At 49.4% G+C, this 14041-nt stretch overlaps 7 protein-coding genes across 7 annotated transcripts; 3 read left to right on the top strand and 4 right to left on the bottom strand.

Moving 5' to 3' along the window:
- Positions 1-108: 108 nt before the first annotated feature.
- BDV37DRAFT_30771 (ATP-dependent Clp protease proteolytic subunit) lies at positions 109-1441 on the bottom strand. Its single transcript, XM_032090413.1, has 5 exons — positions 1147-1441; positions 1068-1086; positions 992-1017; positions 783-924; positions 109-695 (listed from the first exon to the last, which is right to left on the bottom strand). The coding sequence occupies exons 1-5, from the start codon at positions 1303-1305 to the stop codon at positions 271-273; spliced, it is 771 nt and encodes a 256-aa protein (XP_031944606.1). The 5' UTR covers positions 1306-1441; the 3' UTR covers positions 109-270.
- Positions 1442-1446: 5 nt separating this feature from the next.
- BDV37DRAFT_30721 (uncharacterized protein) lies at positions 1447-2917 on the top strand. Its single transcript, XM_032090412.1, has one exon. It carries the CDS (start codon positions 1543-1545, stop codon positions 2830-2832), a length of 1290 nt encoding a protein of 429 aa, XP_031944605.1. The 5' UTR covers positions 1447-1542; the 3' UTR covers positions 2833-2917.
- On the bottom strand, positions 2918-4426 carry BDV37DRAFT_30720 (4-nitrophenylphosphatase). The gene is made up of 5 exons (XM_032090411.1): positions 4187-4426; positions 4060-4081; positions 3899-3967; positions 3735-3826; positions 2918-3671 (listed from the first exon to the last, which is right to left on the bottom strand). Exons 1-5 carry the CDS (start codon positions 4253-4255, stop codon positions 3003-3005), a joined length of 921 nt encoding a protein of 306 aa, XP_031944604.1. The 5' UTR covers positions 4256-4426; the 3' UTR covers positions 2918-3002.
- A 481-nt stretch (positions 4427-4907) lies between these two features.
- On the bottom strand, positions 4908-7967 carry BDV37DRAFT_269382 (putative protein transport membrane glycoprotein Sec20; the record flags this gene model as incomplete). Its single annotated transcript, XM_032084356.1, has 9 exons — positions 4908-5072; positions 5123-5929; positions 5993-6071; positions 6129-6222; positions 6275-6279; positions 6667-6752; positions 6801-7267; positions 7320-7567; positions 7654-7967. 9 exons carry the CDS (start codon positions 7965-7967, stop codon positions 4908-4910), a joined length of 2265 nt encoding a protein of 754 aa, XP_031944603.1.
- A 653-nt stretch (positions 7968-8620) lies between these two features.
- On the top strand, positions 8621-9555 carry BDV37DRAFT_241446 (mitochondrial 54S ribosomal mL53 domain-containing protein). Its single transcript, XM_032081181.1, has 2 exons — positions 8621-8777; positions 8827-9555. The coding sequence occupies exon 2, from the start codon at positions 8884-8886 to the stop codon at positions 9202-9204; it is 321 nt and encodes a 106-aa protein (XP_031944602.1). The 5' UTR covers positions 8621-8777; positions 8827-8883; the 3' UTR covers positions 9205-9555.
- A 13-nt stretch (positions 9556-9568) lies between these two features.
- ipp1 (inorganic diphosphatase IPP1) lies at positions 9569-11536 on the bottom strand. The gene is made up of 5 exons (XM_032081180.1): positions 10560-11536; positions 10384-10503; positions 9982-10325; positions 9840-9923; positions 9569-9784 (listed from the first exon to the last, which is right to left on the bottom strand). Exons 1-5 carry the CDS (start codon positions 11067-11069, stop codon positions 9643-9645), a joined length of 1200 nt encoding a protein of 399 aa, XP_031944601.1. The 5' UTR covers positions 11070-11536; the 3' UTR covers positions 9569-9642.
- A 264-nt stretch (positions 11537-11800) lies between these two features.
- Positions 11801-13592, top strand: BDV37DRAFT_30686 (tRNA-dihydrouridine(20) synthase (NAD(+))). Its single transcript, XM_032090410.1, has one exon. It carries the CDS (start codon positions 12179-12181, stop codon positions 13529-13531), a length of 1353 nt encoding a protein of 450 aa, XP_031944600.1. The 5' UTR covers positions 11801-12178; the 3' UTR covers positions 13532-13592.
- Positions 13593-14041: the final 449 nt, after the last annotated feature.

Raw genomic sequence — 14041 nt, 5'->3', positions numbered from 1 at the left:
AACATGTGTAAATATTATATCGATATATAACCAGTTCTGAACCTGACGTTCCAATTCTCTTGCAATGTATACACCTAGTAGCATCTAGGTTAGAGTGTCTGTCAAAAGCGCTATACGATTATAACGAATCGGAAGGCATCAGACACAATCAGATCCACACTTGAACATAGTATCGAAGACAACGAAATCCATAACAAGTCATGATAATATTACATAGCAACAAGGGTATGTATGCCATTCACCAAACAAGAAAACGAAGAAAGAAAACCTCTAAGGAGTCGGTGGCTTCCCATCCCCTTCACCCCCTTCCTCTGTCGACCTAACCCTGCGGTCCAGAATCTCATCGACAATACCCATCTCCAACGCCTCCCCAGCCCCCATGAAATAATCTCTCTCCATAAGTTTCTCAATCTCCTCCAGCGACAACTCCTTCTTCCCCGTCAAGTGACGCTTATAGATCTTATTCAGCTGCTCCCGAACCCGCAGGATCTCCTTTGCATGAATCGCAATGTCCGTCGCCTGTCCAAAGTACCCGCCCGACGGCTGGTGTATCATGATCGACGAATGGGGCAGACAGTAACGTTTGCCGGGGTGACCGCCGCAAAGAAGAAGGGAGCCCATCGACGCGGCCTGGCCAACGCAGATGGTGCTCACGGGGGAGGCAATATAGGTCATTGTATCGTAGATGGCGAGACCTGTCCAACCGTTAGACCAATGCTATATCATCCAGCACTATAGGAAATCCATAATGTAGAGGCTGCTCGGGAATGGGAAACACGGACCCGCTGTGACCGAGCCTCCAGGGGAGTTGATATACAAGTGAATCGGCTTCTGGGGGTTATCGGCTTCCAGGAAGAGGAGTTGGGCGACGATAGACGCCGACATGGTTTCGTCTACTTCGCCGTTGAGACATATTATGCGTTCCTAGGGAGACTGATCAGTGTGTGGTCGTTTCTGGGGTGGCGTGGCGTGTGAACTCTCGCATTGGTACCTTCAGAAGTCGGGAGAAGATATCATCTATGTGATGTGGTTAATACTGCTGGTTTTCTGCTTTGACGTTGACGTACATGTGTGCCAGCCTCCTCCCTGAGATATAGTTAGTCAGACTTTACTGCGGTATGAGCAGGTGAGGTCAAAGGAACTCACTACTGTCTCTGTTACAAATGGCGTGGGAGTCCAGCCCCGCGGCGGAGTGCCCTTTGATAGTGACGGAACAGAGCTGGTGAAACTCCGCGATAACACCGGGAGGATAGAGGAACGCGGAAAGAAGCGACTGAGTCGCTGTAACGAACGTGCAGGGTTCATTGTGAGAAAAGTGCCTGCTGACAGACAGAGCTTTGTCACAATCAAGGAAAGAATGGAAGTGAAGACGACCGGACTCCGATCGCATCAGAGCAGAAGGGCCGCCGCCAAGCTTCGGAGCTCGAACAGCATGGATACGGTTTAGCGCCGCGGATTGTGGAGTTTAGTTTCGTTGGGTTTGGAAGGGTAGCCAACTCTCGCTCTCACTTATCTGATCTGCCCTTTTTCGCGAAGCACACCATGGAGTGCCTTCACGGCCGGATTTCGTACGCCTCATGGCGCCTGAGGGTCTTTCAACGGCTTTTCTTGTCCTCTTCGGAACTCAATGGCCGAAGAACCATCTCGAGACGGGCGATCGACGACCCAAACACTCTGGACGGATCACAATTCCAACACCCCGAATATCCAAAGGAACCGGGTCAACATGATGACGCGGAGTTCACGGCTAGTGAAACAGAGGAGCCTCGACTCTCGCAAACTCTCCCTCAATCACCCCTCATGAAGACCGTGCACCCCAACCTCGAGAAGAAACACAAGAAACGGGCCGCAAAACCTGAAGACCTGGAGGACCTCCGCCGGAACCCCTGGGCAATGGCCCTCGCCTCACCTCCTCGAATGTGCTCCGCAACAGGGACACGCATTCCTCGGGCCCTTCTGAGCGACTGGGGGATGCTTAAACGGCCGAAATCCGACGGCCTATGGTTCATGCCCCTGGGACTACTCAAAGATGAAGTGGCCGCAGCTGCTGCGGACCATAGAGCGCGGCGAGCTGCCGGTGGTACATCTCTGCCGATACCTTATATGGACAATAGTATTCGACACCTTACGCTACGACTCGTGGACCGTCTCCCGCTGTTGAAAAAATTGAACTCAGTTTTGGCGTCGCACGTGTACGGGACGAGATCGCCTGTTGCGCGCCTATTCCCCTATCGGTGGAAACATCCACACGGGCCTTTTACTGTTAGGGAAGAGAAACAGATCATTTGGCGCGAAGATATGCCTAACTTTGTGCTATCAAGAATGAGGGCGGATGTGGTCAAGCAGCTTAAACACGCCTGTATTAAGTATAAAAGATTGGATGCTACCAACCGCGTCTGGACGGCTATCGACCTTAATGAGTACTCCGAGGCAGCTATTCTGAAAGAGTTGAGGGGTGTGAAACCCTTCCCGCGCATGGAATGCGGTGCGGTGTTGGTCATGGGCACTCTGATCAACAGCCAGACGGGGGTGATTGAATCAGTCTCACAAGATAAAGCAACATCCAATACTGTGGGAACACTCCCTGAATATCTTATGTTACCGCATCTCCCATCTAAGGTACCTGTGTTTGAACTTGCGCAGCTCTTCTCTGAGAAGGAGCTAGAGGAGATCTGGGGTTATGATCCGCGTTTCCAGAGTCCAGCTTTGTATTTTAGACCGAATGACCCGATCACGGTTAATGCGATGTTGGCGCTGTGGAAGCTGAAGGGGTTTCTGAGGCATGAGTCGACTTGCGAGACTCCAGATCCCAGCGATGAGCCGCAGTCATGATTATCTGAAGATAACTGCTCTGATAACTGAGCACAAGGTTCTGGTTAAGCTCTAAATCTTTGCCTGTACGGCGAACAAACTTCTATGTATCTATGTGGTTTCCCTAACTATATCTATCGACAATGTATATCCCTCTCTCTCTTGTCTAGCACTCTAACTTTAATCTATCATCAGTTCGATCCCAAAAGATCTGAAAGCTTATCAAGATATGCCAGAGGCCTAGTAGGCCCCGTCTCGAAGTCCTCCTTACTGCTGACACCAGTAAGGACTCCCAATGTACCTCCAAGCTTCCCTTCCAGACCGAACCGAATATCAGTGTTCGCACGGTCACCGACCATGCACGCACGGCTCCGATCAAACTTGAATTTCCCCTCGATGGCATCCATCATCGCCTGATTGGGCTTACCCAACGAGACCGGCTCCTTGCCCAAGGCCATAATCAAAGGCGCGCTCACAGAGCCAGCGCCAGGGAAAAAGGTCCCCGAATTGGGGAGAGTAGAATCGATATTCGTCGCAAGGAAGACAGCACCCCGACGAACATAGTGAAACGCCAACGACAGCTTGAGGTAATTGATATGGAAGTCCAGTCCCACCAAGACCACCCCGACTTCAGGATCCAGCAACTCCGGATCTCCCGCAGCAATGCGCTTATAGTCCTCAGGCGTTATGTCCCGACGATACGCGGGATCAGTACCGCCGATGAAGGGGACATTCTCTGAGCGCAGCTCCTGCTCGATACCGGTTTCACCCAACACAAACACTTTACGCTTGTTCTCTGGGAGCTGGAGGATGCGGGAGATGTAGATCGAGGCGCTGTATGAGGAGGAGAAGATCTCTTCCTGTTCTTGTTGTCAGCCATCGTCTGCTTTGTGGGTGGGCTCCTGGGTGTGGCTGATGTTTACCGTCGTGCTTGGGATCCCGAGGGAGTCGAGTTTCTTCTGGTAATCGGCCCGCGATTTGGTGCTGTTGTTCGTGACGAACACGACTTGCTTTCCTGGTTGCGACAATGCAGTTCAGCCTTTGCGCTTGAATATGTCTCTCAATGTTTCGGCCGTCGGTTGCATACCTCTGCTTCTCAACAGCTCCAGTGTCTCGTTTGTTCCGGGGAAAGTATGGTCACCAGACCAGAGGACGCCTGTATCAATGGTCACTTTCAGTATTGCTATCACATTGGGCTAGATATCGAGGGTCCGGAAGAATGCGAAACTGAAGGTTCGGGATACCAACCATCGCAGTCAAAGAGAAAGACCTGAGGGAGATTATTAGTTACTTTTCTGGTTGCAATTGATCAAAAAAAAAAAAAAAAAAAAAAAAAAAAAAAAAAAAAAAAAAAAACTATAGAGCCAATACTTACGTCGAACTTGTCTATGAACTCGCGGATTCCTTCACCGTCTCCGGTCAAATAGCGGGGTGATTCTGCCATTGCGGGGTATGTTCGAACAGCTTCTGAAAGGTCGATCTGGAGTGTCTACTCTAGCAATTCTAGTTCTCTGCGAAGAAGCGATAGTTAAAGGGCTGCGAAAAAAGAAAGTTTACAAATTTTGACACAAAAAGAGTCATTCCAAAACCGTTGAAGGCTTGGCTCATTTGCCGGTGACGCTTCGGAGAGAATGGCGAGCGGGGCCGCACGTGGCGTGGTTTCACTCAGGCACATCCTTCGCCTCCTACGTAATCATAGACATTCTAGAACAAGTGCAAGCAGTGGGATGGATGTTCATGTATATTATTTTGGTATAGGCTACCAGTTGGCAATCCCTTCCATCTCATGAAGCCTCGTACAGTCGTAACTCTTCGGTCTTCGCGCCCGAGAACAGAACCAATTGTGGCCGCGCTACTCATCCAGCAGCGGAAACCTGTCCGGCTGAAACATCAGGACGAGCCATGTTCTGTTATGCCCGTGCGCTGGTGGCTTCACAGCTTGAATCCACCGCTGGATTAGGGCCATAAGCTCGAATGAGGGAGTCCGACAGAGGGTTACTGTCGGATGGTGTGATTAGAGTAGATTCGCGGGAGATATCCTCATACATATACAGATGGATGGCCATTGAGATTATCTCTCATTTAATATCTGGCCATTAGGCGCCGCCCAAGATACAAGAGATCTTCAGAGCCACGTCCAAAATTGACAGATGTTCATCCGCACCGTCGACCAAGCGCTTATCCATCTCGGAGAAAACCATGACGATCTTGTTCTTCTGAATATCAGGAATGGCGTCATTGTAAACCACTCGGCGGTAAAGCTTGTCCATTGTTAGCATCGCGTGATGGAAAAGTTCATATAAGAACGTACCTGTGCAAGCAGTTGCGTCGCACTCCACCCATCCGCAACAATATCCGTAGTTACCTTGGACACAGCCTCGTAGGCGGAACCGATCTTCTTTGGTTGCATAGCTTGAATCAGCTGGTCTAGAACACTCTCTGGGATCACGCCAGCAATCTCCTCTACCATCCTCACAGTAATCACCTGTGAACTAGCATCTGTCATCTGAGCGTCTTCCTCTCCATCCTGTTTACCGCTGTTTCCGCTAGCTCCTACCAGCCTAGCTCCACTTTGCATATATGTGATTGCGCGTCGCAAGTCACCCTCACTGCACTGAATCAATTTGTCAACGACGCCATCCTCCAACTCCAGGTTCTCCAATTTTGCAATATGTGCAAGTCTATCGCCCGCAGCCGAGTTATCCAGCGGTTTGAAACGGAACTTGCTGCATCGACTGGCCAGTGGTTCAATGATTCGGGTGACGTAGTTACAAACAAGACAGAAACGTGTGATCTTGCTATAGGTTTCCATTGTGCGTCGAAGAGCAGATTGAGCATCCTGGGTCATACTATCTGCTTCATCAAGGATGATGATCTTGAACGGTGGACATGGGTATTTCTCGAAGTATGACTTGTCGACCCCCGTAGGGTGACTGAGTTGTACTCTCGCAAAGCCCTTGACCTTCTCACGTACAATGCCAATACCACGTTCGTCCGAAGCGTTCAACTCAAGGATACGTGAACGATACAGAGCAGGTCCGAATAGGGATTTTGCGAGGGCGAGAATCGTCGATGTCTTTCCAGTACCGGGAGGTCCGTAGAAGAGCATATGAGGCAGCTGTTTTTATTTCCAATTATGTTAATGGTTGATTCGCTTGTCTCAAGTAGGGAATTAACACACGTTGGAAGCTTGTAACGTCCGTTGGAGCACGTTTGTTGTATGGTCTTGGGCTGCGACATCATCTAGCGTCTTAGGACGGCTGAAAGAAATTGTTAGCCAGATCCTTTAAGTAACAGTCACTTGGAACAGTACATACTATTTTTCAACCCATGGCTGTTGCTGTGCATGTTCCTCTTTTCCATCTGTCGGCTTCTGCTTTGAACTGCTCGATGCTGCGGCCGCAGCACGGGCTTTATTGTTGAAAAAGTTGGCAGCCATGATATGTTACCCGGAGGCGAAGACCAAATCTGAAGGGGCTAAATCTAGTTCTGCCAATTTGGTTGTTACCGATTATACCAGTTTCTCCCAGTAAAGCTCCCTGGAAATGACGGAGGATGAGCGTGTCGGAACGCGTCCCCACGTGATAAACGCGATTTATTGATGCCAAGACCTTTATTGGTCTGGTCAGACAATATGGATCTATGAAGCTTTAGAGGTAGACAACAACTCAATGCTTCTTCCTATCTTTCTTGGGGCTGCCATCTCCAGCCATAGTAGAGCAATGACTATGTTTCAATTATCATCCTATATATGCAGCATTGTTGTTGTTATTGCAATCATTGATTATTCGTAAATTTTTTGCTAGTACCTATAGCTCATCCTTCCTGTTTTCTAGTACTTCGGTAGCTTCATACATCCTCTTCTTCGTATTTCGAGGGAGCTCCGCTTGTCTTTGTTTTTCTTCTAGTGAAATGTCATCAATGTTGGTCTCATCAACCTCCTCTTCCTGCTGTTCATTCGCTTCCGTTGTCTCCTCTTTAGATCCCACCTCATTATCCTCAACCATGTTACCAATGTGATCAATCATGCGATCTTCTTTTGCCTCCGCAACTGGAGGTATGTCCCAGATAGCCTGGCCATCGGCGGTTTGAACATTTGCCTCGGTTTCAAGACTTGGGACCACTGCCTCTTGGGCTAAACTTGCGCTCGGAATAGCAGACGGAGAAGGTTGAACGGCTTTGCTGGATAGGCCAACCGCGCCCAAGATGGTGAATACGAACTTCGCCGCTAACCTTATCGGCAACCATACAAGCCACCACATGGGTCCGTATAATATCCGGCGAAACAGAAGCCATACAATGGTCCCGATTAGAATGTAGAACGCAGTTTCAAGATACCAGGTGTCGGACTTTTGCGAGCGAAGGAGCGAACCAACAAGGTTGCGTGACGAGGATAGAAGGGTATCAAGGCCTGTATAAGACTCTGAGAGCGATGAAAGCGCAGCAGTCGATTGCTCTGTAATATGAATTAGTCAGAGCGATAAATATCAGCAGAGGAGGAAACAGACCTAGTGTCTCTTGTGCGAATTGACTTCTAGATAACTCTGCCTGCATCAGATGATGCGTTCTCCGCAATGCCGCAGTAACATCACTTGACGTATTGAGCAAAACATCATCTTGTGTCAGCTTCTCAGTGGACTCTCTCTTCCTTTCAGCGCTCTGTGATCTCGAAAATAGTAATTCCCTCTCTTTGCGCTTCGCGATCTCCGCATTCCGCTTCGCTTGTAACTGCGCATTTCGGAAGTCTCCTCTCGTCCTGTCATGAACTTATTAGCTTCATGAAGAAAAGAATAGCCGCCGTACATGTCGCACAGCACTGACAATGCGATATAGCCCACTCACTTTTTCAAGTCTTCCGCTAGTCTACCTGCCAGCGCAACAACCCGTTCCCGCTCTAACTCCTTCTCGTTGTCCACACCTTTCCGTCTGCTTTCCGGGGCAGTTTCTAACGCTTCAACATCAACTCTCAAAACCTCTAATTGCATCTCTGCCTCTTTCAGCAGACTATGGATCTCCGTCCCTAATTCTAATCGAGCTTCGTCGCCTTGTCCAACGGCGGTGGTAAAGTTCCGTAATCGGGACACGAGAGGGTGGATCTGCGCCAGAGAGGTCGATAGCTCTTTTAGGCGAGCTTGAAGCGCGGATAAAGAAGACATGTTCAAAGTAGCATGCAGTGCGATGTTGTAATCATTCAGTAGTGTTGGATAAGGTTGATCTCACGAATCGAGAGCGGGATTCTAGCGGCCAACTATGCATATAATCGGATGTATTTCAGCCAGTCCTCTAGTAGCACTGCACCCGCTACGGTAATCAAATATATCACAATTAAGCAAAGGTTATGCTAGCAGTAGAAGACACAATTCCATCAAGACGGCCAGTCTGGCCGCAGCGTCATCAGTCCAAGAACCACTGACTATATCTGAAAGGGAAGGCGGTGTTAAATTTGGAAGGCGGTCTATACGATCGCACTGGTCAGACCTTGAGAATCCCGACCGTGGAAAAGGGTTTCGTCGCTGGTATAGTTTTATAATTATATCTCTATGAGGAATAGGATTTATTGATCGAGAATTAGCTCGGATGAAAACTAAAGCTATACACATTGTAACGCAATTTTTAAAATCGAAAGTAGTGATCTTTGGTTGGATACGACGCCTAAACTCTAAGCTATGTAAGAGATGCACAATTCAACGAGCAATCGACCGAGTTGTTCAAATTATTCTGCCAGGTAATTTCAAAGTGCGCGACCGTAAGATCATCCAATCAATGTTTGCATCTCCGTCAAACACCAAACATTCCTGTGCTTCCCGATACCTGGAGAAAGTCGAGGTAATTTTCTCGGGTTTGATATACAACCGCAAATACGCCGTCATTTCCCATCATTGACGTTGCAAAACCGAAGATATTCACATCATCGAGAGCTCCCTTACTGTCAGCATTATACTCAGAAGCCAACGCCGCGCGCAATAGTCAGTATCCGACCAATCAATTATAGGACGCCCAACTGATCCGATGCAGCAGATCTCCAATTACTCAAGCTCTCCGGCCTAACAAGATCAGGTCCAATTGTTCAAGATGACTATTCCTGTCCAGACGATCACCACTCTCCGCACAAGCTTCAACCCGTTCTCCAAGTCCGCCCGCCCCTGCAGGCTTCTACTTTCTATCCTTCGCAATCCCAATACCGCCCCGGCATCCAGCGCTACGCACATCGATATCAAGGTTAAGCAACTCCCCCGTGTCTCGACAGAACAGCCCGAGGTTACGGTGGGCTTCAAGGGAGGGAAGGAGCTCAAAATCGAGGTCGGAAAGCGCCAGATGAAGATCGGCGATGTCATTGAGGAAATTGCGCGCGTGGGACGGGCTATCGAGCGAGAGGAGAGCTTGAAGGGTTAATCGAGTTTCTTGTACGCATATCCGTTATTATTAACATGGTTGATTTTAGGGTCCGCCTATGGCGCTTGGAGATCGGGACTTTTTGTACTTTTACGTTGCAGATGCGAAGCGGTTGAGTTACCGGGAAAGCTCGTCGAAAGCATTATGATACCGTTATGTTGTGTATATACTACCTAGCCATTGAGGGATACCGCATTTATAGAAGTGCTTGTTTGCATTAGGTAAATCTTTAGTTTGCGAGGTACATGGCTTGAGAGTCAAATCTACGAACTACAAAACATCGCAAATACATCCTTTTGATGTTTAGCGGAGGTTGTATAGTAATACGGGCAAGACAAACAACGAAAATAACGAGGAGATCGGGTAAAATTACGTGGACTCGCCCATGGGTTGAATCCAAAATTGTGGAACTTTTTATTTACTTTCGTTGGTATCAATTTACACAGCAGCACCAGAGATGAAGAACCACTTATCAACGCTGCCATCAATAGGGGCAGGGGGGAGGTTCTGGCCCTTAGGGATATCGGCAACCTTGCCGGCGTCAGCACGGTCGGTGGAGTTCGCAACGGTGACGTTAGCGCTATAGAATCTGGTCAGCATGTCTAGCCTTCCCACGGAGGAGAATGTATACTTACGTGCTGATCTCGCCCTTGGGAGACTTGCCAGTCATGAGCTTCTCCCAAGCATCAGCGCACTCGCGGATAACATCGAGAGCGTACCTGATAAGCGTATTAGACATCATACAAATTTCAAAATATGTGGGCCATTTAAACATACTTCTTGTTCTTGCACTCGCCGGAGAAAGCGAACTGGTTCTCGGGCTTTCCATCGGGGATCTTGTAGATACGGAACCACTCGTTGGTGGCGCGGAGGAGGCCAGGCAGGTGGCGCTCAACATCCTCAACGTCGTTAAGCTTAGCAGCCAGAGGGTCTTGGACGTCGATGACGATGACCTTCCAGTCGGTCTCTTCCTCGTCAAGAAGGGCCATCACACCAAGGACCTTGACCTGCTTAACCTGACCGGGGTAGCCGACAAGCTCACCGATCTCGCAGACATCGAGAGGGTCGTTGTCACCCTTGGCCTTGGTCTCAGGGTGGACAGTGTTGGGGTCCTCCCAGGTCTAAAGCAGACCGTCAACAGATCGAACCATGCGGCATCTTTAGCGTTGCGAAACATACCTGGGGGAAGGCACCGTAGTTCCAGAGGTAACCCTTGTGGGGGAAGCAGTTACGGACGTAACGGAGCTTGCCCTTCTTGACATCCTGCTTGATGGGGTTGAGGAACTCCTCCTTGGAGATCTTCACACGTAATCAGCGCCCGTACTTTGCGATACTGAGTGTTTCTGCCCCCATACCTCCTGCTTGGCGTTGGTCCAGCGGGGGATCTCAACGACCATGTTAAGGATAGTCTGCTCCTCGTTGGCGTAGAGAGGGATGTCGTGGAAGGGAGAGACAGGCTGGCCATCCTTCTCAATGTAGACACGGTGCTCCAGGGTGTTGGCCTGGCCGATCTTGCGAACGGTGTAAGACATGGTGGGCGACTGCGGCGGGATAGCGGGCGAAGAAAAGTGTCGAGAAATTAAAGCAGCACGAGTTGTGACGGACGAAGCCGAGTGAGCAACTCGAGGGGAGGGAGAAAAGGATGAAGGAGACAAAACGGCAGATGAAGGAGAGGAAGAAGAAGAAGAAGAGAGGAGGGAAGAGGGAGAGGAAGAGGAAGGAGGGGTGGCTTGTTTAGTGGGGGGAGCCAACGTTGCGGATGTGCGTGATACGCGGGCGACAATCGGAGAGGCGGTGGACAATCGGTTTAATGGAGCTGTGCGCAGTCTTGAAACGAGACTGGTGGATGACGACCCCAGGAACATTGGTTGCGGGAAAAGAAAGCTGCAAGAACCCGTCTCGGTCGGCTCAATTGGAACTATAAGTACCGGCGGTTCTGCTGTGCAATTGCAATTCTATGCTCGGCTTGTCTTGTGAAGATTTAAAGGAGGTGGAAATTGTCGGGAAGAAAATGGGCGCCGGGAAGCCATTCCGAGGTTCGTTGCTATGTTTGTTGCCAAGAGGGTCACGATTATCCCACACTGCCAATGATCTTCACTATCTATATACATCCATATGGTTTAGAGATTCCTCGATTTACGTTCAGTCGCTGTTCTAGTGAGCTCTCAACAATAGTAGTCCATAGAGATTAAAGTCTCTTCTATATAGAAATCTTGATGTGTGTGTGGCAAAAGGGGTGGTTTCAAGAAGCCTGGTCAATTCCATTGTCAATGGCCGTCCCGGTGAATCAATCAATCCTATGGATTTGCTCCACTATCCTGGTCCCGCTCCCACTCTTGGTTGCTGGGCTGCCTCTGAGAGAGTCCAGGGCGGTCTTGTTCAACAAATTCAGCCTCACTTGATATGAACATCCAATAACCGAATCCTACTCTTCGTCTCGCCGGGAGTGGGACCTCAGATCTAACAAACATACCATCTGAGTTTAGGGTTTTTGGCGCTGGTGCCTGAACGCCTGAAATGGCGCCATCAGCATGGCTGTCACGTGCATGGTCCCCTTCGTATTCTGCTTGTCAGACACTAGGATATGGTTGCCAATGCACTAGTGGGATTGGCTTCTCGATGGGAAGATTCGAGTCTCGCAGATAATAGCTGGAAAATAGATATGCTCGGACAGATCACCAAGGTGTCAGTCCATTCTACACAATAGACGTGATTACCGCACTCCGCCTCTATTTACTTGGCAGGTACCGCCCGGTTATGCAATACCCGTCACAATACCCGGGTAAAAGAGGAAAATTTTAACTTATCGCCTATCTTCACGTGATATAGACTTTTTCTCTCCGCCTTCCAAGGATGATGGACTACTCCATAACTAACTATACAAACACCCACGAAGTCGATATCTGGACCGTCTGAGTCAGTCACGACCAGACAGATAACCCCATCGTCATTCACCTTTCCTTCGAAGTATGCTATGCTTAGATTTCTCCGCTCCGCAATGACTTCGCTCACTACAACACCTCGTGTGCCCATCCCCGCCAACGGGGTCGACTATCGTGGCAAAATAGTCCTTGCGCCGATGGTCCGGTCAGGAGAATTACCTTCTCGCCTTACAGCCCTTAAATACGGTGCAGATCTGGTCTGGGGTCCCGAAACGATTGATCGCGCGCTCGCCGGTGCCACTCGCCGCGTGAACCCCCGCAACGGATGCATTGAATATACGAGGCTGCCCTCGAACGGTGGTCGCACCGAAGCAGCAGCACAGGAATCGGTTATTTACCGCCTCGATCCGGTGCGAGAGAAAGGGAAACTCATCTTCCAACTCGGTACAGCCACTCCCGAGCTCGCTGTGCAAGCCGCCAAGATGGTCGCTGGTGATGTTGCTGGGATCGACGTGAACTCAGGATGTCCGAAACCATTCAGTACAAGTGGCGGTATGGGTGCGGCCTTGTTACGGACCCCTGATAAACTGGTTTCGATTCTGGAGGCACTTGTCCGCGACGTTGGAAACCCCTACCAAATTGGTATCTCCGTGAAGATCCGCATCCTTGAGAAGCCGGAGATTACGGAGGCGTTGGTTTCAAGGCTTGTCAAGACAGGTATTACAGGCCTGACAGTCCATTGTCGAACACCACCCATGCGTCCTCGCGAAAGAGCAATCCGCGACCAGCTACGTATGATCCGTGACATCTGCCACAACGCAGGCGTCGCATGCCTCATGAATGGCGATGTGACCTCCCGTGACCAGGCGCTGGCTTTGATGGAAGAGTTTGGCGTGGATGGAGCAATGATTGCAACATCCGCCGAGACGAATCCTTCCTGTTTCCAGAGCGAAGCAGATGGGGGTTTACTTCCATTCAGAGACGTCGTTCACGCTTACCTGAAGTTCTGTATCGAGTCCGAGAATCGCTTCGGCAACACCAAGTATCTACTGAATGTTATGATCCCGGGCAAGAACAAAGAGTTCAGGGACGCAAAGGGCTCCAAGAACTATGCCGATTTCTGCCACATCTTGAGGTTCGACGACCTCATGCCCGCTGCGCTCCAAGTCGATGAGATCCTGAACCTCAAGGGGAAATCAGTTTTCTTCAAGGAAGAGACACGAAACAAGGCTGTCCAGAACGCCATTGAGAACAACGAAACCGCTCGAGCAGCTGGTGGTGCTTCAAGGCCGAAATCCGCGTCCCCTGCTACCAGCGGTGTGGGACCGATTCGTACAAACTCCATCCCTGCCCCTACGAAATCGAAGCCTGAGACGAACGAGGCCAATCTCGAAATCCCTGAAACAGCTTCTCAGTCATCTCAGAAACAGGAAGTCGCCGCATGAGCTCGGGAATAGGCTCTTCTATCGATACACAGTCCCATAATCATTGAAAGTCCCTGCTATTGTTTCTCTTTCCTGTTTCTTATTTGCGCCTGGTTTTTTCTACCTTTGTTGTCTTGGTCGCATTACATGGTGTTGAATTCCCGGATTATTCTTTGGTGTTCATAGTTATAGATTCCCTCGGTGTGGTAAAAGCCGGTCGGTTGAAGTCTTGTGAATTTCAACGGTACATACACGAATATATCAAAAATCATGGATCTCATCATACTAGTCTGATATATCAAATTTCCCACCCCTACCATTCCCTAGTCAATCGTATCGTACATGTGTGACATAAATGGCCTTGCCAACGAGGTAATTGAATCGATCAATCATTCTCTTTGCTCTATTAGTTCTGATGATGTGATGATTTCTAAAACAGCCAGTTCATACTCCGTCTCTATAAGCAGAAAAGCATCGGAAAACGAAAAGATAATAAAGGAAGCCGTTTAGTCAAAAACAGCCAACACAGCC

Source organism: Aspergillus pseudonomiae (assembly GCF_009193645.1).
Source record: "Aspergillus pseudonomiae strain CBS 119388 unplaced genomic scaffold BDV37scaffold_12, whole genome shotgun sequence".
NCBI lineage: Eukaryota > Fungi > Ascomycota > Eurotiomycetes > Eurotiales > Aspergillaceae > Aspergillus > Aspergillus pseudonomiae.
The sequence above is the reverse complement of the archived record's forward strand: the minus strand, read 5'-3'. Positions and strand labels throughout refer to the sequence as shown.